The sequence below is a fragment of the Poecile atricapillus genome, chromosome 28 (genome assembly GCF_030490865.1).
Source record: "Poecile atricapillus isolate bPoeAtr1 chromosome 28, bPoeAtr1.hap1, whole genome shotgun sequence".
NCBI classification, from domain to species: domain Eukaryota; kingdom Metazoa; phylum Chordata; class Aves; order Passeriformes; family Paridae; genus Poecile; species Poecile atricapillus.
This window is the reverse complement of record NC_081276.1, coordinates 5,707,939-5,732,976: the sequence shown is the minus strand read 5'-3', so window position 1 is coordinate 5,732,976 and position 25,038 is coordinate 5,707,939. Positions and strand designations below refer to the sequence as shown.

The following is a 25,038-nucleotide window of genomic DNA, read 5'->3' as shown; positions in this document are numbered from 1 at the left end:
CGCTGCCCACAGAAGCTTTCATCCAAAAAGCACAAGGCAAACTTTTGGAAGACCTAGCCAAAAAGACAATGGCTGATATTTAACATACAGACTTGAAAAGAGAGTCCTTCAATTCAATGTGCCAACTGGAGACCCTCAATTTAGTAGTAATGCCTCTAATTGCATCACTGCAACAATGCTTTTGTAAATGACATTTTGGGCTCTCAAATACTCAAGAGATTCCATGCAATCTGGAATCATATCCAAGGATCCAATAATACTTCAATTTTCTATTTCAGTTTTCATGTGAAGAGTTTGAGGCTTTCTGGAACTGCAGCTTAAGTGCAGAACATACTCCTCTGATAAAGCCGAATATACTTAGATGGACAAGTAACACACAAATCCCATCATCTTTCCAGGTACAAAAGGTGATGCATAAAAGACTCAATCAGGTTATACAGGAAAACACACAATTTCTGGAATATGAAGTAAGACCAGCTGCACTCAAAAATTTTTAAATTCACAAATTCCTTCACAATGTAGCAAGAGATGCAAAATAACAGGTGAGCTCCCAGGCTCATTCCAGAACCTGACAGACTATGCTTTGGCTGCTCTTGAGAAAAAGACAAAACATGACTCAGGCAGTTGGTAAGTTACTGAGCAGCAAGTAGCTTTTAAATCACAACTGTCTCTAGCATCGTATGTGCTCCACTGGGAACGAAAAAACAAACTATTTTCTTCAGAATCAGAAATCACAACTATGTTCCTTGAATGAATAACAAATAGAAGCTCAAAGCCCCAAACATACGAACATTTGCGCTTTAACATTTTCCTGCCTTTAACATTTAACTGCCTGTTAAGCTTAGTATAGTGCTACTACCTAATTTTTTTTTTTACCTATTTGGCTTATATATTATTTCTAAACATTCCTAATATACGTTTGCTTCCAGGCAGTGACGAACCCTGCTTATTATCAGAGCCCTTAGAGTTCACATGAATGCCTAGAAAGCTTCCTGGAGCTCTACTCACCCTGCCTTTTAAACTAGACTAGTAGCCCAGGTACCTAGAAGTAAAAACAAAGACAAAAGTTAAAAGATGCATTTAATGCACCATGGTAGCATAAAGCCTTTTGGAGTAATGATAATTTAACCATTCTCTGCATTTTCTGAATGTCAGTTTATAATAATGCATTCCATTATATCAATGGCTTTGAAAAGTCAGGAGAAGTAAAGTAAATGGTGACAATAGGGAAAGTGCCAAAAAAAAGTAAAAAGAGACCATGTTTCTCTCAAGTAAGCATTGTAGCAGACTTGTTCAATGCTCTTCCTCTGTGTTAACCTACACCATGGTAAAGCAGCATAACAGCCACACAAGCACCGAGAACTGAGTAAATAGACTCCTGATGCTACCCTGCTATAATGCAAATGGAACAAATGGTCAAAGGCATTCACTAACAGTGATCATTGAAACCCACACATCAGAACTCCTGGAAAGCACCATATTTCAGAAAGATGTTTTAAATATATAGCTGTACCAAAGCTGGAGACAGAACATTCCTTGTTGGATTTGATGATCAGACTCCTACTGAGGTTCCTCAAAGAAAGCAAACCCTACTAAATCAGTCCTGAATACATACTGGTTTTATATAGATATGTTTGTAAGGGAAAGAAGGAGTTCTTATCACATCACTTATTCCAACTGGTTTTGTTCTGCATTTAGGCATTTGCTTTCAAGGTCATCCTTATTCTGAGCAGTTGGTTCCTCACTGTGGGCAATAGAGATTTCTGACTGATCTGTCTTTGTGCTGGTATCAGCCAATCCCTCTTCAGTCGAGGCAGAGCTGTGCAGCTCCTTCACGTGGAGGGTGGGATTGGTCATTTGCTCTGCGTCTTGTTGAGAGGCTGGTACACTGCTGTCTTTGGGAAGCTGAGGGCAGTTGACTGGAGCTATCACCACAGGAGGCTGAGGTAGGTCTTTCTGTAAATGGAAGATCACAGTCAAAATGGTGGAAAACAAGAACTAATGTGTCCAGTTATCCGAGATAAGGGTCACACATAAGATGAAGATTAAAAGTCCATCAACTATTATCATTCTCCAGCAGTGGACAGATGCATACAGTTATCCTTTGTGTTTTACAGGACACCAGGGGAATTTTTCCTTTCAGAAAAGTGTTTGCTTTCTGAGTGATTGTTCCTCACCAGTTTCAGATGTACTCTGCTGATGAGGCAGCAACAGGCACTTGGTCCTTGGCCACTGTCCAGTTCTGCTCACCTTTACTATCAGTGTAAAGAACTAGCAACTTTTACATAACATTTCAGATGAACTCAAATATTTCTCTAACAATTAAATTAATTTCTATAGTAGAAGTTTGTGAAGATTATCACAAATAGTTGAATAATAAAATAAAATAAAATTCACTGGGGGAACCTCTAGCTTGATAGATTTGGCCTTCTAGTAAGAATACAAAAAGAAAAATCTTGCATCATGATAGAAATTATTCCTTTTTGAATCAAGCTAATTGCACTTGCAGCACAATGAAACAAGATGATAATTTACTATACTGAACTACACTTCTACATTTCATAAAGAGTAAGCTATGAAAAAATATGAAGAAAATATTTTAAGGGTATAATTTATACAGTACTAAACCCCACATTTTATATACGATTGAAACTTTTTACTACTACTGATACTTCCAAGAGAGATCAAACAAGTAACATTTTGGCAGAATCAAGGATAGACAAGGTCTACTTTACTTTTCACTACTCTAATTTAAGTGGCCACAAACACTGCAAAAACCAGAAAACTTTACAGAGGCAAAAAAAAAAGTATGTAAAAAAGGAAACAATCAAGCAAAACCAAAATCTTTGTGTGATAATACTGCAGTATTTTACTCAACTTTAATTATAGTTAGGTTTTTTATAACATTAGTATTTCCTGAAGACACTCATATCAAACTGGTATTCACCGCAAAGCCGCTGCCCGTCCAGAACATGGCAAGCTCCCTTCTCCAAAGGGCCACCACGAAGCTGGTGAGGAGAGTACAGGGCACCAGGTAGAGGAGAGCAGGCTGGCCCATCTGCATCAGTGCCAAGGCAACAAAGGTCACAAGAAGGCCTATGCCATAAGCTGGAAGAAAACAAACCCAGCAAAAACCAGTTACTCAGAGCTTTGCTCAAGGACACCTAAATAACTGGCTAAAGAAGCATTCTCACTGGAACTTTTTTCAATCAACACTTAAAACATCTCCGGAAGTTTTTCAGGCCTCTAGAGAGAAGCATTATTTACACCATGTAAATAATAGGAGTACTACAGTTTTCCTATTGATAATAATATGTAAAAGTAGTGTGATTGGCCTAATCTATATTATGCGATTAAATAATTACCTTAAGCAAAATAAATATATGAAATATTGTCCCTCATGTTATATTTATGAATTCAGCAGATACAGACAAATATTTTGACCTTTATAATGTGCTTCTTGTTTGGGTTGGCTTTGGCTGTCTCTTACTATCCTGCCACGCAACTAAAAAAAAGCCAGTCTGCTCTAGGATATATGTTTTTGTTACTTTCAATTTAATTTCTGCATAAACGTGGCAAAATTTATTTAGTAAAACAGAAGCAGCTTGGATCTCATAATGTAATTATTTTCAATTCCATTTTTAAGACAATTATGTTAATCCAACTTTTTCTTCAGATCCAGATTTTTCTTCAGAAGGTCAAGAAAGACATTGAGGGGCTGTCCAGAGGAAGGAACAGAGCTGGGGAAGGGTCTGAGAGAAGCAGCTGAGGGTGGATCAGAAAGACCCAGCATAAGGAGCTGGGGGTGACTCAGCCTGGTGAAAAGGAGGCTCAGGGGGGACCTTCTCACTCTCCACAACTTCCTGACAGGAGAGTACAGTCAGGCGGGCTCCCAGGGAACAAGGGACAGGACGAGAGGATATTGGGCAGACCTTCCTCCCCAGAAGGGTTTTCCAGTCCTGGTACAGCTGCCCAGAGCAGTGGTGGAGTACCTATCCCTGCAGGGATTTAAAAGATGTATGGATGTTCACCTGGGGAATAGAGGTGGGATTGGCAGTGCTGGGGGACAGGCTAGACTTGCTGATCTCAGAGGACTGTGACTGGAATAATCAAAAACTCTTTACAGTTCCTGAAAAAGCTACTTTTTTTTGGGGGGGGGGGGGGGGTGGGGGGGCATACTCTGTTATTACTGAGAGTTCCTTATATCTAGTTAAAATATTTCTTATTGTGATTTAAATCCATTGCCTCACATGTTATGTGCACACCTGTAAGAAAAGTCTCTCTGTCCTTTCTGCAGTCTCCCATTAGGTAGCTGTGGACAGCAACAGAATCTCCTCTTTGCCTTCTCTTCTTTTTACAACTCTGTGCTCCAGTCTTCTGCCATCCTGATGGTCTCCACTGGATTTACTCCAGTATGTCAATGTCTGTCTGGCACCAGGGATCCTGGTTAACTCCGTCTTAAGTGACAAACTGAGAGGAATAATCACTCCTCTCACGACTGCTGACTCCATCTTGCTAACTCAGCCCTGTACGTGGCTCACTCTCAGTGCTGCAATAGCATACTGCTGAGTCTTTATCAATACAACATTTTCTTATTTCTGCAAACACATTTTTAAAGTACCAGATAAGAAAACAACTTTGTTTTACTATATATGAAAACAATGATCTGGAACATCAATAAAAGCATCTCTCTACCCCTGCTAGAAGTGTCCATGAACCTAACTATTTTTTCAAAATAATTTCTAAAGAAGCTGTTCATGACAATTTCTCATGAAATTTACTGCAAGCATTAGAAATCTTTGCTAGCAGAAGTACATTGTAAGAAAGACAACAGGAATGTGTCAGAACCTATTCATCAGTAGCATTTAAGTTCATGGCACAGAACTCTGTGGATTTCACAAACTAAAGAAGAAAACTTTAGAGGTGTTATAATCATCATAATAAAATTCCCTACATCATAGGTTATGGATTTTTAGAATAGACAAGAAACTAAGAACAAAGTTAAAGGATGATATCCCTGAACCTGAATTCTCATACACAATCAATCAAAGATTCATGAATCTAGAAACCACAACAAGCAGCTGAGCACATGCAAAGATAGTGTAACTACAAGGTAGACTGAGACCTTTGGCAGCCATGGTAACAAGAAGCTCCCCTTAGGTAAGGCAGACAAAACAGCTCAGAAAAGCAACATCAGCTAGTTTGGTGATGGAAGATCAAGCCTTGAAAGCACTTTGCTAAATATTTCTGTTTAATAATAAAATGAGGAACAGGATAAAACCCCCAAACTATGCCATGCAAGACTGTGAGGGAGCCACTCCTGTAGGTCTTGTGTTCAGGTGGCACTGTGGTACATACCTATTGTGCAGGCTACAAAATAGACTCTGGATGACTGCACCTGAATATCAAATCTATGGCAATAGGCTACCAGTAAGCCTAGGAAAAGAAAGAACAGTTACAATATTATTTCAACGTAGTCACACACTTCATCATAAACACAAAACCATAAACCAGCTAGGAACTTTCAAGAACTCTTTTCCCCCCAAAAAAACTTCCTTGGCATCCTGTGTTTAAGCACCATGACAACATATATAGGAGGCTGCACAATTTACAAACCAGTTAGCCAGTGGCACAAGCCCCATGTGTTGGAAGCACTCCAAAAGTAAAATAAACAGCTACAAACATACAGATCATAGATAAAAATGTCACCCCATCCCTACTAAACTTTTGAAAAAATACAGTGTTCACAACAAGAGCAAGAGAAAGCTCAGCTGATACTGAAGACAGTAGAATTTTATGGTTAATGACTATGACTGTTGCAGGCTGGGGGCAGGAGGGGAGACTAATGGGGATGACAGAGTTCATATTTCCCAAAATAAAAGAAAGTAAACTAATGATTCCTGAGAAGAAATTTGAAAGTCAGAAGGCGCATAATTTTTTCACCTGCAGTGATAGCAGGGATAGTTTTACATACTATCTAAAATCAATTTTTAGAGAAGGTGTAGTAGAAATACTGGATGTCACTAACAGGAAGGTTTAAGTAGTCAGGCAACTGTACTTAAACCGTGTGCAAATGGACAAGTAATTTCCTCTATGACTACACTATTAAAAATGCTTTACAGTATAGAATCAGTTGCTAAATCAACTCCTGCAGTTTCTCTACACTGCCTGATATCACTGCATGTGAAACTGAACCATAAGATTAATGTCCATTTTTCTTGTTGAAAAGGTGAATGGTGCTTGAATAGCGCTACCCTTGAAGATTTATCAGGTTTATAGTAGTCAAATCAAACCTACCACTTGAAGCAGGAGTACAAGAGGAATAAACTAATATGACAATGCAACATGTAAAATTCTTAACATGCTGAACAATACCTGGAACTAAAATGTCTCCGAATCCTAGGAGAGAAAAAGGCCTGTCACATAGAGCCAATGGTGAGGAATTCAGCCGTGGAACCTTCAGGACCATTGGGAGCTTGGAATGAGAGAGACACATGTATTATGACAAGCATAGTGACGGCTACCTACCAGAACTTGTTCCTGTTGTACTCAAACTGCAGGCTTCAAATACAGCAAATGTATCTTTTTATACATTCATTACATACAATATTACTGACAATTAACAAAATGCATTTAAGACAGGAGTGATGAAATACTTTCTAAACGCTATGTTAAATTTCAAAGTCTTCAAATACAATTGGGTATCAACTCTGTTTTAGCTGCAGGTATGTACAAAATTTAGGTAAGCTGCAACATGCATAAGAAATAATAATTTATACAGTTCCCTTACCTGGGTGCAATAAAAGTCTCAAAAGACCAAGACATGAATAATTTTAAAAAGTCATTTTTCAAATTACTTTAAAGACTCTTCCCTGCCCCTGGTGTTCCTATTTATTACATGATTTGCAACATGAGGCACAGTATGCAATGGTTCATTGCAAACCTGTATTCTCTTTATAGTACATTAAAGAAGCTTTATTTTCTTTTTTCTTTTCTCATATTAGTGCCAAAATAATTTTATATATTTACACGTTCATTACTGTTTTATACAATTCATTCTGTGCGTAAAGTTGAATCCAAAAGGGTACTAAAGGTACAGGAGAGAAGAACAAAAGAAGTCAAAGAAATTAGTATGGACTGTATGGATTGATCCAATTGTCCTGGAAACAATTATTTTCTTTGTTGTTGACACTATCACATTCATTGCTGAAATAGATCCAATTAATCCTTGAATTAACAAAACCAGGTTTTCCTACAGATTAATTTTTTTGTTTTGTTCACTATATCTCACTGTCTCCTACATCTCACATACTTTCCTCCCTGAGTCAGCCACATCTTGTAAGGTGTTCAGGCAATTGGCTGCTGTCCCACGGTGCAAACCCACTTAACTGGCTTCTGTTTTCTTCTGTCTCCAATTTGTGTTTCTCTCCTTTACCTATAGTCTCAGCTTTTCATAAAGCAAATGTCAAAAAAGGGAAGGAGGGGGAAGAGACAGACTGATTATATGTTTTATCTCTTTAGGAAAAGATGCTTATGCTTAATTAGTAGCAAGTTAATATTTACAGATGTGGTCACGTTTTTGTGAAGCTGAGCTAACCAGCTTTCTTATATTGAAACCCTGTCAAAAAAAGGTGAAGGAAAACCAAAGCTGGTGTGATGAACCACAAGTCTGCTTTGCCCCTCCAGAATAAACATTCATGAGCACTTATTTCCACATTAAACTCTTTTCAGACTGGCATCTTCATTTCAGCTTTGTGGTCTTGAATTTTACAGAAGTTAAAAGTGTAGCAGTTGAAAGTTAGTGCCAGATTTTCAGCAACATGAAGTACCTTTTCATGAGTGGCAGAATCAGATGGGCCCGCAGCCACCTCCACCATTATACTCTCCCCAGTCTAAAGGAAAAAAAATGAGAAAACTGTAAATCAGCACTTCACTTAGCAGCTCTGGGATCATTTAGGAACACACAGAGAAACAAGTCATTACACTTTGCTCTGTGGGCAGCAGGCAGTAGAGAAGCATCTTACTTACCTTTGTTAGAAAAGGTGTGATAAATACAAAGAATACATCATACACAAAAAGAACCAGGAGGAGCAAGGTACAACCCTGAAGGAAGAGACAAGATATTTGGTATTTACACACTATGCATTAGCAAACAGCAAAGAATTAATAATTAGAAGGCTATTCAAAGAAAAAGCTAACAAGGATCAAAACAAGTCATTCACATATTTTTCTTAATTCCTAAATATTCTAGATGGAAGAATACAGTCTTGCATGCACCATATAAAAGAAAGTAATTCTTAAACACAAAATTACATGTTAGTGCCCAAAATTCTTTATCATGTAAAATCTGGAAATGGTGCCATTTCAATTTACTGGGAAATATGAAGAAGCTCTGCCCTGGAGGATGTCAGGCATAGCTTGAAACATTATACATCCTCTTACCATCAGTCTATACAAACTTAGAGGTGAAGATAATTTGAAACAAGAGTTTGAAGAGCTGGTTAAAGGGCAACTAAATGACTAATACTGACTTTTTGTCTTAAGATACTGACTAAGGTCAGAAAGACTTCAAAAAAACCACTAGATTGATGCATTAGTTGTATGTCAATCTGAAAAACAAAATCAAAACAAACAAAAAAAAATCCCAACAAAATACCCAAACACCAAATACATAAATAAATGGGTGGTGTGTGATTTATGAGTCAACACTCTACAGAATCTACAGAACAATCACATGCCACTTATTGGTCTTCATTATACTCCTAACATCCCTTTTTAACATGCTACATATGAATGGAAGTGCATTTCCAGGGAAATATACTCCATTATAAGTGACTCTGTTCAAACACATACATGCAAACTTCTCTTTAACTTTCTTCTTCAAGTCTTTAACTTCTCTTTAACTTTCATACCTTAAATGTAGGCAGGCGAATTGTTTTCAACATGTAAAGACAGAAAGCAATTCCTAAAGCGTCTTGCAGAACCCAGGCCCACCTTAAAAAGAGAAGAGTAACACTTTTGCAGGAAACAGCAGGAAAAGCAGACCAAACCTTGTCCTCATTACGGACAAAAAAAACCCCCTTAATTCAAAGTACTTGCTTAAAACTGACACTGTTGTCAGCATGAATTTGCAAATGCAAAGTTGTTCTTCATCAACCTGATAACCTTCCACAAAGAAGTGCCTGGGAGACAAGGGAAGAACTGTGCAATAGTGTCTATCTAGACTTCAGTAAGGCTTTCAATCTTCTCTAAAATTCTCACAGAGAAACTGATGAAATAAAAGCTGAATGAGCAGTGAGGTAGACTGAAAACTGGCTGAATGATGTCAGTGGATACCAAAATGGGAAATGCTGGGGTCCTTTGTCCTGTGTATAGGTATATGCACCCTTGTGTGCATGAGGCAAATTTACAGCTGGGCCCATTTTTCAATTTTGTTTTGCAAGTTGAGTATAGAAGTGCTCTTCACTTTACTCTCAACTGCTTGGGTCAAAGAGAAGTAGGATCTGAGATAGTACTAAAAAAATTGCTATTGTCTAGGTACAATGAGAGATGATGCTGTTGGACCAATACCTGTGTACTTCCTGATGGAGCTTTGTGCAGGAGACACCCAGGCCCACTTCAGCTCTGAGGCAGAAAATGGATTTCCTAGTCCTAAATATTGCAGGTTGGAACATCTCTATAGTACATTGTACTCCTCAGTCTGACACTTATCTCTCTAAAAGGTCTTTCAGAGTTGATGATTCCAGGATTTGAGTTCTGTCATTGGATGATCCACACAGAACACAGATCCCACAAAAGCAGTAATATGTGTTCAAAGCACAAGTCACACATCTTTGGCATCATCATCAGAAACACAAGCCAGCATTTCAGTTCCAACAGTGAATAGAGGAATCAAGAAGATGAACACAATAGTGCTCATCATGCCATACATGGGGAAATTGGAATATCTGGGAGTGAGATAGGAGGTAAAAAACCCCAAACAAAAATTAAAACACAACACTCCATAAAAGATCCACCTCTAACAAAAGTGGTAAGAACATGCTACAGCTTGGTACTACAGCAACACCGGATATAGAGAATTACTGACTCATACATGAAAGCTGAGAGAAACTAAAGATCTGACAATCTTACCAGCTCTTATTCTCATGAAGAAATAAGCTGGACAACTTGTGTCCAACTTTCCATATCACTTCTGAAAAGCTGTCTTAAGTTAAAGAGATCAGAATACTGACTGGAACTCAGAGAAATTCAAGCTTAACAAGAGACAGTTTTCTGTAATTTAAATGAACAAGAAAAAGATAAAGTACATAAGGAACAACTAAGAATTTCTGCCTGTCTCTACTTCTTTTTCCTGCCATTCCTAATTTCTGGATACATGTAGACTTCTGTGAATGTCAGTTGCTTACACTATAAAGCATATTACAATTTTTAGTACAGAAACTAAAATGTACACTTACTGATCTTCATTTCTGAAGATTCCCCAGACTACACTGACAGAGATACAAAATACTGCCAAGAGCAACATCCGGACCTGGGGACGCTTGTGAAAATAAGGCAAGTTGTTGTCTGGGATTCTGAAAAAGAAACACACCAAAGCTACAGTTGTCTATGTAGATAGACTCTTCCTTTATAAACATTTTGAAGCATTAAGCCACCTTTTAAACCCCACACCAACCCAAAAGTATAAAAACTCAAGTTTCCTATTAAAATTTTCAAAGTTGCCACATACCTACACTTTCCCAAGGGGAATCTTCTTACAAAGGGAGACAGACAACTGTAAAGACCAATCGAGGCAGCCAGGCAGAATATTCCTATTATAACATAGACTGAGGGGAAAAAAGTATTAAGTCCAAGTAGGATAAGGCAAGAGATGCTTTTTTTGTATCCTGGCTGAATAAAGAACAAATAGTTAATAAGACTAAATGAGAAATAAGGCTTAAATTTCAATAGAGAAAGCTAAATTCAGAGACTTCAAAGAATTGATTAGAGTCATGCTCTTTAAGTATCTAATTCTAGCTCCTTTTACTCAGGTGTACTTTATGCAATGCCTACTTAAACAAATCAAAACTTCTATCCTAATCTTTTTAAAGTAAGTCATAAGCTTCAAAGGCAACCCATGGTGAAGCATTTATCTTCTCTTTATGAACATACAGGAGCATTATAAGGGAATATTAAAATCACTAAGTAGCAAAATGAACCAACACAGATGGGATGCATGTTTCACTACTTCCTCAGAAATACAAAGAAGCATTAGGCACTCATATTTTTTTTGTCAATCCGATGAGAGATCAATAGAAAATTATAATCTTTATAAAGATAAAAAAAATTAGATCTGAGAACACCTTTAAAAAATATAAAAGGTGGAAAATACTAAGTCTGTATCTACTTAATAGCTTTAATGTTTGAAAGAAGATTTATGACCAACCTCACAAAAAGAAGGATTAGAAATCTACTCAGTGAGTTCTCTTACAGTATTTTAAATCATTATTTTAAATCATATTGGGATGAAGACATGTAACAGAAGAGAGATGATTCATTACTATTCTCACAATAAAATGTTCTTTGAGTGATGTCAGCTTTGTGATATTGAAGATTCATCAATATAAACACAACCTTAGGAGTACCTAAGTGGTCATAGAAGAAATAAAGGAGGACGAGCATTGAGCAGCACATCACTACAAACACACAGATCATTATGGGAGTCACATCCACTGTTTCATCATCATGTTTCTCCGCCCCATCATCACGCTTGTGCTTCATGTACCTCCTGAAAGAGTAACATGGCTATCATCAGTTCATTCCTTCTGCAACAAAATACACAAGGATGTCGAATCTTGGAAGGGGTTGAAAACGCATCAGAATACCAATGCCTGCTTTGATTTCCACTCAAGTCAGTCTAACACCACATTTTCCATGGATGTATGAACATCAGCTGTAATGCAATGCATAACCCAGGAACTACCTAACTGCTGTGTTAATTTATCTAGAGTAGTATTTCATTTCAAAAACTCAACTGAGAATAATTTGCTAACTTCAGAAGAAATCCTTCAATCAGGTTGTGTATACAAAATAAATGTTGGAAGTAACTGTGGCAGAATGACCTCCTTCTCCCAATCCCACCTGCTGACAAAAAGTAACCATAAAATTTCCTTTAATAATTGATAAAAAACATAGTTTATGTTAGCCATCAAATCAATTTGGTTTGCCAAATTGTGTTGGTATACAAATTTGGTTTGTATACCAATAAAAGCAATTTTTTTATTATTTTTTACAAAGTATTTTTGTAGAGAATTTTTGCTAAAGCCTGAACAGGAAGCCTATTACTAAATCATTTTCTTTCTGAGCTTTTCAAATGTTTGGTCTTTTAACATGGCAAAATCCTAACATGATCTGCATTCCATTTATACTCTGATGATTTCCTACAGTGACCAAACCAATGCAAGGCTCAGGGCCTTTCAAACATCACATCAGCATTTTCTCATTCTGGCTACAGAGCCTCCTAATCCTAACCTCACTAGCAGATCTGCCAGGTGATGCTTACATAAACACCATCTATTTTTCTTTCTGTAAAAAATACAGGAAAACTGGTATACTGCATTCAGTTACTCACTTTTTAACATCTCTGCTTCCTGCCCAGTAGCCTCCAATTGCAACAGTCCCTACGGCCATGACAAAGATTATCACCATGTTGTAGTCCAGCACAGGCTCATTTGGTGCATACATTGCTCCTTTTACTGAGCTGCCAAAACTCTGTGGAGGTAAATAGTAGTTAGGAAGGACATCCAAAAAGCCACCTTAGCAAAGGTTCACTTATTTAATTTTCACAAGCAACCTCAGAATCAGGCTTTGTTACAGACACATAAGAGCCATCTATTGGCTCTTCTATTAGTGATATTTATTTCCAGCACCAGGCTGTATTTTGATTTTATTCCAAAGATGAGAAATATCGTCCTGAGAGATTTGATTTTTTTCCAAAACACAATAATGCAATCTTCATAAATACATTCTCTACATAGTCAAAGCTCTTAAGGTGCTTTATACTTTAAGCTTAATACTGTTGAGCAGTGACTCACTGACATGACATAATATAAATGAGAGCTTTTAGTATCAAGTTTACCTTGCCAATATCTAACATATCAGTATAGCTAAGCAGAGCCACAGGAATATCAATCTCTTCATACTGACTCCTATTACCTCCAGGAGGAACCTGAAAGACAGTTCAAACCAGGTAAGCATATGTTTATTTCTGCAAATATTTCTACTCCTTCAAAAGGGTTGAAGCTGCAAGTTCTGTTCCTGCTAATTTGAAAAATATTCTAGAAGGGAACTTAAGGACAGCTAAGAGTCAAAATATATGCCTGTTCCCAGTAAAACAGAAGTAATGTAAGACTGTAACAGCAAAATATAGCAACCAAATTTCAAGCAGTATCTTTTGCACATCAGGCTCATGGGTTTATGACTGATGTGTGCCTCTAGTATTTACCAGGACTCAAACCTACTAATTTTATTTTCAAAACTACTCATTTTACAAAAATCATGCTGTTGATGCTCCAGCTGAATCTAATGTACTAGATTCAGTATGGTAGTATGATGGAGTCACAAACCAACTTCATCCTTTGACTCCAGTGTTTCATTCAGAACAAGGGTAGTTCCTTAACTTGAATGTCACATGAGCTCCATGCCAACTCCTCCTATTTAAATGAATGACTCTTGTTTCATTCATTCTTCCATCAGACGTATGGTTTCCACATATAACTATGCAAGGTATGTACATGCAGGAACACACATGAATTATTTACTTTAAAGAGGAACATCAAATACCAGCAATGTGCACTGAAGACAATATCAGAGGAGTATCAGCAGCATAGGAAGAAAAAAAGCAACTTACCAGTCTCTCTCTACTAACAATCAGCAGACCACGAGCCCCATTTATCTGAGCAAGCCTCACTTTTTCATAGAAGGTGCAATTTCCTCGCATCACCATGGGTATTTGATTATTAAATCCCCCATCAGGTACATCAGAAGGAGAACACAAAACAGATGCTGTCTGATCCTGCAGTTGCAAGAGTGACTGAAAAAAAATAAATTAGTTAAATACATATATGTAACATGAAATAATAAAAGAAGTCATGAGCAGAAGCCAGAGTTTCCAAAGAGTAATTCAAAACTTCCCAGTAATGGAGTGGTAGACTATTCTCAGAGCAACATGAATGCTGAAAAAGTGCTGCCTTCTCTATTATGTAGGGTCCTGCCTTGTTTCACCTTGTACAGAATTCCACTGGTAATAAAATCTGGGATATGACCTTCACTTGCATTTACTTTCTTCAGCACTGTTGCTGTTCTGATGCACACAGCCAGGTTGTGGGAGGAGTACAGCAAGCTTTTATCTTTTCTGGGGTGACAGAGTGGCAGGCTGAGATGATGGAGGATATGAACAGCTAGAAACCAAAACACAGGCTGGAGAAATGTACAGAAGCATAGGCAAAAAACTTCCATGTTGAAACCTACTGTATTCAGTGACCTGAATTTTGCATCCCAAGCACCTGACTACTAAGCTACTTCTCTCACCACTTGTGATCCAGAGACATTGCAAGGCTGTCCCAGTTCTTTAGTTTTGGCCCTCCACAGGCCCAAATGCATCTCATCTGGTGTGTTTCAACAGAAAATCCCAAAGACACTTCAAGGTTTTAGAAATTACACTGGCACAAATTGTTTCTTGCAAAATCTAAACAACCACCAGCATCTTTGCCCAGTTCTACTTGCAAGTTACCTGAAATCTGTAATTATCTACCAAACAACCAAGCTGTGCTAAGAGAAGTGTCAGGCCTTGCTGAGGTAAGCTGTTAGACTTGAGAAGAGTCAAGATGAAGTTTTAACCTGAAAAAATGATACATGGAACAGTTTGTATTAGAAATCCACAGGTACATGATATATAATACCTGTGTAATGGACTCTACTGTTTTAGGAGGGAAAGGAAGTGTCAGGTTGTCAGTAGCTTCAACCTTTTTCAGAAAACTTCTGTCTCCAGCCTGACCTCTAGAGACAGTGAAATGCTCCTACCCACACTTCCTGGTTGTCCAAGTTTCAGGGCACAGGGCACAACACAGATGCAGTGTGAGCTCAGAGTGGTGCACTGCATTGCCTCAGTTAATGAACTATACTGCTGGAGTACTGAAGGAGGAGGAGCAAGAATGTGAAAGAGGGGAAAAGCAGGAAAGAACCAAGGAAGGAGACAGGGACAGGCAAGGGATATAGGATACACTACCCAAGTGTCTGTGCAAGCTATTCTGGATTACATTGGCTCCTGCAGAGTTACTGAGATATGACGCTAGTGAATTTTTATGAGACTGATTTAAACAAAGTGTCTACAGTACAGTCCCCAACTCTCATAAGTACCACAGTCAGTCATGCATGTGCTGATTCACATTACACAGACAGGGCAAGTGCAGCTTGTCTATAGACTATAGTTTATAGACTCTCAAGATGAGTCTATACAAGGCAAAGACAACTATTGATGTATCTAAGGACTAAGGTACAGTTGCAATAAACCCACCAGAAGTAACTTGAGACCATACACTGGTAAGGAACTCTAAAAATTCAGTGGGGCACTCAGCTGGCTGAATAAAATGAACCAAGTATCAGTCAACTACATCTTTCCCCATTAGTAGCTCATTCAAAGTGCATTTGCTGATTTCATCATTCAGTGCCAGTAACTTTTTCTCATAGAAAGTAGTACTTTTTCTCATAGAAAGCAGTGAAGAATTTACTAAATTTTCAGCTCATACAACTTTGGATAATGCAGCAAAAGCTTGACACAGTTTAAGACTACTTAACCTTACACTTGACAATGAGAAAGCACTAAAGGCCACAGTTCGCTATATAAGAAAAGGCACGTTGTATCTTCTTGTATCATGCTGATGTACAAAAACTCCTTTGCAAGTACAGACATGTGCCATTTTAATTTCATTGATCACATAATTGAAAAGGAGTATTTTTGTTTTGAACAGCAATAGTCATTATCTCTGCACAATGCCAGGAAATACGCATTGCCATCCAATCCTAATCCACTGATCTTAAGAGAAAAAATATTTTCTAAGCAGAGCAAACAAAGCAGTTGCTTCAAATTCTACTAATCCAAGTAAGAAATCAGAAGTTTCCTTGCAACACAGGCATTTTTTATGCATTTTTTGTCATCAGTTAGCTAGGTACTTACAGCTTTACCCAGATCATGTGGCAAATGGGCCCACTGAGAGTTGAAGAGAATGCAGTAGTCTTTTCCTTTGTTGCTCCCCTTCTCTGAAAGGACATGTACCATCCCATACTCACAGTACACCTGAAAACGTAACAAAAATTTCACAAGAACTTTAGGTTACATAAAATATCAGAAGTGAAGGGAGTAACTTGCTGTTGATCGGCCTGCTTTGTATTTTTAAAGAAAAACAAAAGAGTCTACAAAGTTTCCGTATCTGTGCAGGGAGTACAGTGGAATTTGCTATTATTTCCAACATGCTTCAAAGAAAGACCTCAGATACATTAGGCAAATTCCATGGTACACAGCAATTGGTCAAAGAATCAAATGTAACAATACTGGATATGTTTAAAGGAAAAAAACCAAACCCAACAAACAAAAAAGTGAACCTCAAACAACACAGCTAGATTGGTGCACATATGTTTATAACCATAGAAAGGGAAAGAAGCTGGACTATGGCAGAACAGATATGAAACTCGGAGCACTGTTTAGCTCTGGGGCCCCCAACATCAGGAGGACGTGGAGCTGCTGGAGCCAGTCCAGAGGAGACCATGGAGATGCTCCAAGGGCTGGAGCCCCTCTGGTCTAGAGCCAGGCTGGGAGAGCTGGGGGTGCTCACCTGGAGAGGAGAAGGCTCCAGGGAGAGCTCAGAGCCCCTTGCAGGGCCTAAAGGGGCTCCAGGAGAGCTGGAGAGGGACTGGGGACAAGGCCTGGAGGGACAGGACACAGGGAATGGCTCCCAGTGCCAGAGGACAGGGCTGGATGGGATATTGGGAAGGAATTGTTGGCTGTGAGGATGGTGAGGCCATGGCACAGGGTGCCCAGAGCAGTGGGTTGCCCCATCCCTAGAAGTGTTCAAGGCCAGGTTGGATGTGGCTTTGAACAGCCTGGCCTAGCCCACCCAACATCAGGGGCCTGGAACTAGATGATCTCTAAGGTATCTTCCCAGTCAAACCATTTCATGATTCTGTGAGTAAGACAGCAACTCCTGAAAGTACAGCCTGAAATAATTATCAATTCTAGATCTGCATAATTCCAAAACTCAACCTTGGACACCTTTGGTGAAGATGTGGCAAGACCCCACAGCAGCAGCAGCAGCAGCAGCAGCAGCAGCAGCTCTTTTTCTGTCCTAGGCAGCACATATAGACTCTCAAGTCTACCTACTGCATTTACTTATCACTGCTTCAAAGACTAGTTGTCACTGTTGTCAAAACTCCAACATCTGCAAGTAGTGAAGATTACATATGTAAGATTCATATTTAAAGGCATGCCCTGGGTCTGGCTGGGATGGAGTCAATTTTCTTTATAGCAGCTGGTATGGCGCAGAGTTTTAGTTTAGTGCCCAAAACAATGCTGATAACAAACTAATGTTTTAGCTACTGCTGAACAGTGTGCAGACTGTCAAAGCCTTCTCTGTTTCTCACCCTGTTCATCCAGTGAATAGATGCCCAAGAGGTTCGGAAGGGGTCACAACCAGGCAGATTATTCAAAAAAGAGATATTCCATATCCACAGCATTTCACATTCATTTTTAAAAGGAGGTTAGCTATCTTTTGCATCATGTACCTGTTAGAATTCTCCTGAAGAACTCCTGGAAACTGAGATAATATAACTCAGATCTTGTAGTAACAAGGAAAAAGAGAACAAGAACTACAGCAAAAATAAACAGTAACACGCAGCAAATCTACCAACTTTAGACATCTGAGTTGTGATACACAGTATGTAACCTGCTTGTTCAGTGAACTGCTCACACTACATCTAACTGCAAGATGTGCTAATTTTAACACAAATACTTCCAGCTTCCCATCCCTGAAAAAAAAAAAAAAAAAAATACAGCAAACACAGTAATTTCCTCATAATTTTAGTTATGTCAGATTGTACCAAGCCACTTCCCAGCAAAACTGAAAGATCTAGGGACTCAAAAGTAGGTACTAGCAAACACTTCTTTAACACAGACCTTTTCACAAATCTTATTCTTCACGATGAGGTCTGTCATTTTATATGTCTACTCCTATCCTTCCCTTCCCTGTGTATAGTGACACAATTTTGTGAGTACTAGGTATATTCCTCATCTTCCACCCCAAAAGCTGAACCAAAATCACCTACAAGACTATATATACACATATATATATATATATACATACACACACATATACACATATGTCTGTCTGTATGTATGTATGAATATACATAACCTGCAAAATAAAGTACTTTTGTGGAGTTAATGCAGTTGTTTGTTTGTACCCCAAGTCCTAGTAGATGTTTACCCAGGGAATCAGAATGTAGGGAGACAAACAAAACACCAGTGGAAGTACCTACAACTTCCCTGTCACTAGTGGTGGTTTTAACTCTAATTAGTGGTGACTTCATTCTCATATTAACTGAGCCAAAATAATCGTAAATCCTCCCTGATCTTGGAAATGGTTGAAGAAACACAAAGTATATCATGAGGTCTGTTTGTACTGTTCTAAGTGTTCTGAAATAAACCCTCCTGGTCATTTCTAAGTGGCAAACAGGCCCCTTGCAATGCTTCTCTCTCTGACAAGAGGCTCTTGTCCTTGCTTGCACAAGAAGGCATCAGAGCATCACTTTAAGAATCAGCCATCAGCAGCAGCACTGGGATTGCAGGCTCTGTCTTGGGAGGACTATCAGGCACCATCTCCACTCATTGAAAAAGTTCTGAAGTCTTTCCTTTATGCAAAATACTGAACATCAGCTCCTCAGTGTGAAGTTTGCCCATATACGTTCTGTGACCATCTGGTCAGATTTAAACATCAACACATTAAGAATTACATTTCAGACTAAGATCTGATCAGCTGCTGCAAAAAAATTTTGATGCTTCAGATAAAAATATATTAAGATACAAAAGTAGTGCTCAGAAAGCAGGACAAAACCTTACTTTTAAAATGTAATTCAATTATACAAATCCAGATCAATGCTTCTTTTTGAAGGGGAGTCTTGCTGATCTTCAGTTGCTGCTTTAGAGCCTCACAGTGCTCTTACAGAGCAATTTCAATTTTCAAGTCATGCTGTCTGGTAATAAATTATAAAAGGGTGATGCTGAGAGCAAATGCAAATCATATCTGTATTTTAGCTTCCTATAAGCTATTAGACAGTCAGGAAAAAATTGACCACGTATTAAATGTAGCAGTCTCAAAATACTATTTCAGCCCACTGATTTGGAAATCTAGTCCTTAGGAATACCAAATACTGTTAATGTGACTGGATTCTTCCTATTACCATTTTTGTGTTCCCAGAGCATTTGTTTCCTATTGTAATGGGAAGTTTCCCCATTTTATTGAGGACATTCACTAATCCTTACTAGCACTTAGCACTTGGAAGTTTGTTTAAAAACATATATAAAATATCTGAAACATGTACAATAAATGATCTGATTCTCATCTGAACTAGTCACACATTTGGTTTCCAATGGAACACTGTCATCCATTAGTAACCCCAGGACACAGGATGAGGACAAGACCATCAGTTCACAACAAGCAGCAGGTTCAAAACCAACCAAAACCCCCTCAAGCCAACCAACCAATCCCTGCAATCATCTTATCTTTCTACCATCCACCTTTGTATCATATGTCTCTCTCTACCCATACACCCAACTCCTTCTTTTACATTCTTCCTTCTCTCTTTCTTCTGTCCAGCACTCAAGCAAAACTGAAGTAATTGACTGAAGATATGTTTAATTGCTCTATTGCTCTGCTTTAGCTTTTCCCAAGGAAATTACTTTGTGCCTACCATAATTGATGAAACTTCATTCTGGAAAGAAATATAACATTATATGCCTAACCATCGCTGCTACTAATTAGAAAGTTGTGACAGACTAATTAGTCAGCATCTAGTTTAACATTCATAACCTAAACAAGCCAATGATTTGATAATTATGCAGTTACACTCTTACAAATACACCTAACACATCTGTTTTTTCATGTAGCAGCTGATTAACAAGATGCTAAAGATGACTGGAGTCAGCAACAATGTCGTATCTTAACATGCTTGTTCAAAAATCCATTAAAAGAGTTCACCACTCTTATTTCTCCCTCTTTATTTCAAACCCTATTACACAGAAGTTACTATGCACCCCTAGGAGACAGGGTAAAAAGATACTTTTTGGAAAACTTTTGAGAATGACAGAATGGTTTGGGTTGGAAGGGAGCTTTAAAGGTCACCTTGTCCAAACCCTTGGCAATGGGCTGGGAAATCTTCAAGTAGACCAAACATTGTTCAACCTGGTCTTGAACACTTTTAGGGACAGGACACCCACTTCCTCTTTGGACAACCTGTGCCAGAGTTCTACCACCCACATTGTAAAAAAATGCTCTTTAACACACATAGTGTACCCAGAGGCAATGATGGCATTCTGCTGCAAGATGTCAGCAAAGCAGTAAAGAAATGTCATTGTAAAAGTATACAGGAGGCAGAGATTTTTATATTAACTCTTCTGCATGTAAATGGTCTTTGTTAACATAGGCAGCGACTTTTTCCCTTTTTTATAACATTAGTGTTAACTAAGTCCTTTAGAACAAATGACATTTGTCCTGAAGCATGCTGATATGGGAGGTCACACCGATTAGCTCAGTGCAGAGTAAAGCCACTAGAGCACAGTGCAAGTTTTGAAGATATCTGTGGAGAAAGGGAGACACTAACTGTGCATATGCTGTAAGGAAACAAGAACTCAAACTCCCTGCTGTAGTGGACTTGTTAACTCATATCTCAGGTATCCAACTATAGCACCTAAACTACTTTCAACAGAAGCAAGGAATTTAGAAGTTATCTTGAATTTGACTTCCAAGAGTAATAAGCACCAGAGATGCAAATACAATCACACACGAAAGACAAGAACAAAGTAATGTTCCCTGCTTATTGTACATGGTCTATTTGGGCTTAGATAAGCAAACAAAACATGGAGTATCTTAGTTTTGAATATTACATGTACAATTCTCTCCAAAATCTTCAGGCAGTTTTGCAGGAGCTAACTCCTGTAATTGAACAGCTTTATGCATATAGGAAGCAATCAAGCTGTACAGTTAAAAGTTTTACATCTATAAGATATATGGCACACATCTTTAGAACACAAGTATACGGTGTGTTACTACATTTCCATGGATATAACCATTACTAGAACTTAGGAATAATTCCTAAAAGGCATCCAGGAGACATTTATACACAATTTTTCTTTCTGTGCTATTTAATATTAATATTTCTTCAGAGAAATATTAAGGGAGTAAAAGGTTCCTAATGTGAAGTGCTCAAAACATTTCAGAAGCTATGCGGATTTGTGTGTCAAAAGCCAAATAAAAGTGAAGCATGACAGGAATTAAAGGCAATATGAGCAGGACTAAAAGCAGAAGAGGGAACACAGTTTTAAAAACTGTGGAGAATATAATCTGTGGATAATGTGGATGAACAGATGTTTTTATGAAGCTATGATCACTTAGAATCTCAAAGCATAGTTCTGAAGTTTGTTCTTATCCACTTTGATGCATCCAGTTTTGTTTTTATTCATGTCAGCAGGCATGAGACAACAAAAGTTCAAAGAAGTGCTGCTGATGCACTGGCATAGTGGCAACATTTATGATGATTCCTTATTCCTAGAGACCACTTCATATCCTCAAAGAACCCAGGAGAAAATGTCATCTCTTGTGCAGATCCTATACAATGTGCCTACAACCCCAAAGGCTCTTTTCCAACTGTTTGGATATCAAGTCCAGCCTTTTCCAAACACAGAAAAACAACAGCTGCTGTGATAATAAGGTATATTTTAATATTTGCTTCTTACTGATCCTATGGCTTAAAAAGCACACAATAGTGCAAAATTAACACAAAAGGAAGTGTTTTCCATAAAGCTGCAAACCTAGAAAAAGTTTTTCTCTGAAGGCAGAATTTAATAGACAAACGAGCTAATCGAATGTTTGTGGTAATAGAAGGGTGTACTTGTTGGCTCTGACTCTCATCAGGGCCTTCCACAGATTAATGCATAAAAGAGAAGAATACTGCCCAGTATTTTTTTGCTGTGCAAGTCTTTTTTGGGTGAATTAATGTAGCTCACAGGCAAGCACTGGACTTGCAAGTTAAACGATCAAAAAAGCTGGAAAGGAAGAATTAATCTCATCTGTATTTCAAGAAACTTCAGTGTGAGCGACTGAGCCAACCTAATGTCTGTCTTGTTTGTTCCTCCCTGCCTCCGGCCCCACACTCACCTGGATGTCCTACACACCTTTTCTGCTTTCAGTAGCTCTGTTAACTGACCTGGTCACCCACACCTCAGAGAGATTTCACAGACACTGGGAGCTATGTTCCTTGAAGAAGGAATTAATGAGATATGCTAATCTTACAGCAGGTACAATGTGAGAGTTTCCAGGAGCTGGAGTGAGTCTTACCCATGAACTGCACTGATCCATCTGGAGATCAACAACAGCAGGCAGCAAAACTGTACACAAATAAAACAGTCCTTCAACAAACACTGTACAATGCAGAGAGCTACATATTCATAAAGCAATAATTCCAGGAGACTAAATTGTCGGCCACCACCTTAATGCAGAATTTCAGACAGTCTTTCCAATTCTTTGGACCCATATCATAGATTGCCCTAATTTAAAATACAAACCCATCACTTCAATTCAATATATTCTGCTGAAAGCTGCTATAGTGAAGGCTAGCTAGATCTAACACACTCACTGCAGATCATGTTACTATGTTTGTCACTATTCAAAGGCTCACATATCATGTTGCTGCTGAAACTGAAGGGTAACACACCTGGAAGGGATGGGAACTTAAACGAAATGTGAAAACTCAAATACCAAAGCAAGATCTAAGTGCAGATTGTACTTGGATCTATAAGATCACACCACTCTTAAAGTGTTCCCAGATGAGGACCCAGATTTGGAAGACCCATGTTTCAGTAGCCAGGCAGATCCTTCTCCCTAAATGAGAATATAGAAGCAAATGTGGAAAAAACCCAAAAAAATTCCATTTCCTATTTCAAGGAGGGAGACAAAGATATATGCTCACTAAGGCAAGAGTAAGGCACTGAGAATGAGTACAGCTGGCACACAGCAAATGCATACAGCAGCTCTTGTCAGCTTTGTGCCCTGGAATAACTCCAGCCATTAATCATGGGGGTACCACACCAGGAGTGCAGCACTCTTCTTTGCCTCACGCTAAAGAGGATGTACTACCCAAAACCATCCCAAGCGCAAACACAAGATATGCAGAAGTAATGCACAATAAGAGGTATTCAAGAAAAATTTTAAAATGCCAGCTTGGCTAACAGAAACATATTGGCAGCACACAGTACATCCACTTTTCACTGCAGCAGCATGATTGTTTCAGCATCCTGGCCAGACTGCCCAAGCTTACTCAAGTACGTTAGCACTTCCACTGCACAAATATGCATTTGGTATAAATGCTTACAGAAAGGAATGTGCTGAAATGCATGGAGCTGAAGGCAAGATCTCCAAGTACCTACCAGTGGACTATCTCACCTGCTGTCCTTCTGCACTGCCATGTTCTCACCTTCCCCACATCAATGGATCAAACTGACTCCATGCCAGTCGTTGACTTGTTCTTGTTAATTTCTTAATCGAATTAATCTTGTTAATTAAATCTTATTAATTTGTGGGGCCTACACTGGCACTACCAGTTCCTCTGAAGCATCAGTGGAGCTGACAAAATGCATGCAGTATGCAAGAGCATAATGAAGAGATAATGAAGATAAAGATAATGGATGAAAAAAAGGATGATACAGAAATAAAGAAGTTAGCTGACAACCAGACCATTCTGTAACTAAAGATTATTGGCAAGAAATCAGTAAGGAGACAGACGGAGAAGACGGAAAAATTAGAGTTCCCTGTTAAGATGTTACACCTGTAATATTCAAGAAGACACAGTACACTCCAAATTACTTACTAAACAGTCAAGAATTTTAAATTACACATTAAACGACATTTCAAAAATTTTAGAATACAAAATACCGAACTTAAAATGCAAAAGCTATGTACCAGACAATACAATTGCTAGAAATCTACTCTCTCCTGTATCAGGATTATATGCCTAGTTTGTCACACCCTCAGAAATGTGTCTCACAAAACTAATGTTTTAGTAATGACAGTACAAGACTCAAGATAAACTACAGCATCAGGGTCAGCAGAAATCTCTTCTGCTCAATGCTTCCTCATAGGGAGTCTGTCAGTCGGGATAAACCCAGAGTCGTCCCTGCGGGGATCCAGCCTGGGGATTCGGCTGCGCTCCCCTCCCTGAGGCTGCCTTACGAAGATACTGGGCTGGGCCCACCAGGGCCTCTAAGTTTTAAGAACTATGAAGAAAACGCTAGTTAGTACGGAAAGAATAAAAAAAGTCTCAAACAACCCCAGACCCACAGATATATCGGCACTTGCAAATCGCGGAGGGCAGGGCCGGCAGCCCCATGCACTCCGCTGCCGTCCTGCAGCGACAGCTGGGCCCCGGCCTGCTGCAGGGCGACTGCAGCACCTCAGGGCGCCCGCGGGAGGAGGCTCCGGGCACGGACACGCTGCACAGCCCGCACGGGGCGGCTCCCCGCCCTCAGCCAGAGTGCCCGAGGGTGGCTTGGGGAGCACACAGCCCGGCACAGTCACTAACCTGCGGCAGCAGATGCAGAAGCATCCACAGGCGGAGCCGGGCCGGCCGCGCCGCCATGCTGGGCCTGCTGCGTCGCCGACGCTTTGTTCCGTCCTGGGCCGGGCCGGACCCTTCCGCACCGGCTACCCAGAGCCCGCCCCGGACGTCCCGCCCCAGCGC

The 25,038-nt window shown here is 39.1% G+C and overlaps 1 protein-coding gene across 2 annotated transcripts; it reads right to left on the bottom strand.

Moving 5' to 3' along the window:
* Positions 1 to 337: 337 nt before the first annotated feature.
* On the bottom strand, positions 338 to 25,038 carry SPPL2B (signal peptide peptidase like 2B). 2 transcript variants are annotated; one of them, XM_058858312.1, is made up of 15 exons: positions 24,880 to 25,038; positions 16,214 to 16,333; positions 13,889 to 14,071; positions 13,118 to 13,207; positions 12,611 to 12,750; positions 11,625 to 11,767; positions 10,730 to 10,826; positions 10,458 to 10,574; positions 8,913 to 8,994; positions 8,029 to 8,103; positions 7,830 to 7,892; positions 6,376 to 6,475; positions 5,359 to 5,436; positions 2,948 to 3,108; positions 338 to 1,956 (listed from the first exon to the last, which is right to left on the bottom strand). In XM_058858312.1, the coding sequence occupies exons 1-15, from the start codon at positions 24,934 to 24,936 to the stop codon at positions 1,669 to 1,671; spliced, it is 1,794 nt and encodes a 597-aa protein (XP_058714295.1). In that variant the 5' UTR covers positions 24,937 to 25,038; the 3' UTR covers positions 338 to 1,668. The 2 variants fall into 2 exon arrangements, with proteins under 2 accessions (XP_058714295.1, XP_058714298.1); XM_058858315.1 differs by having other exon boundaries at positions 1,822 to 1,956; positions 2,879 to 3,108.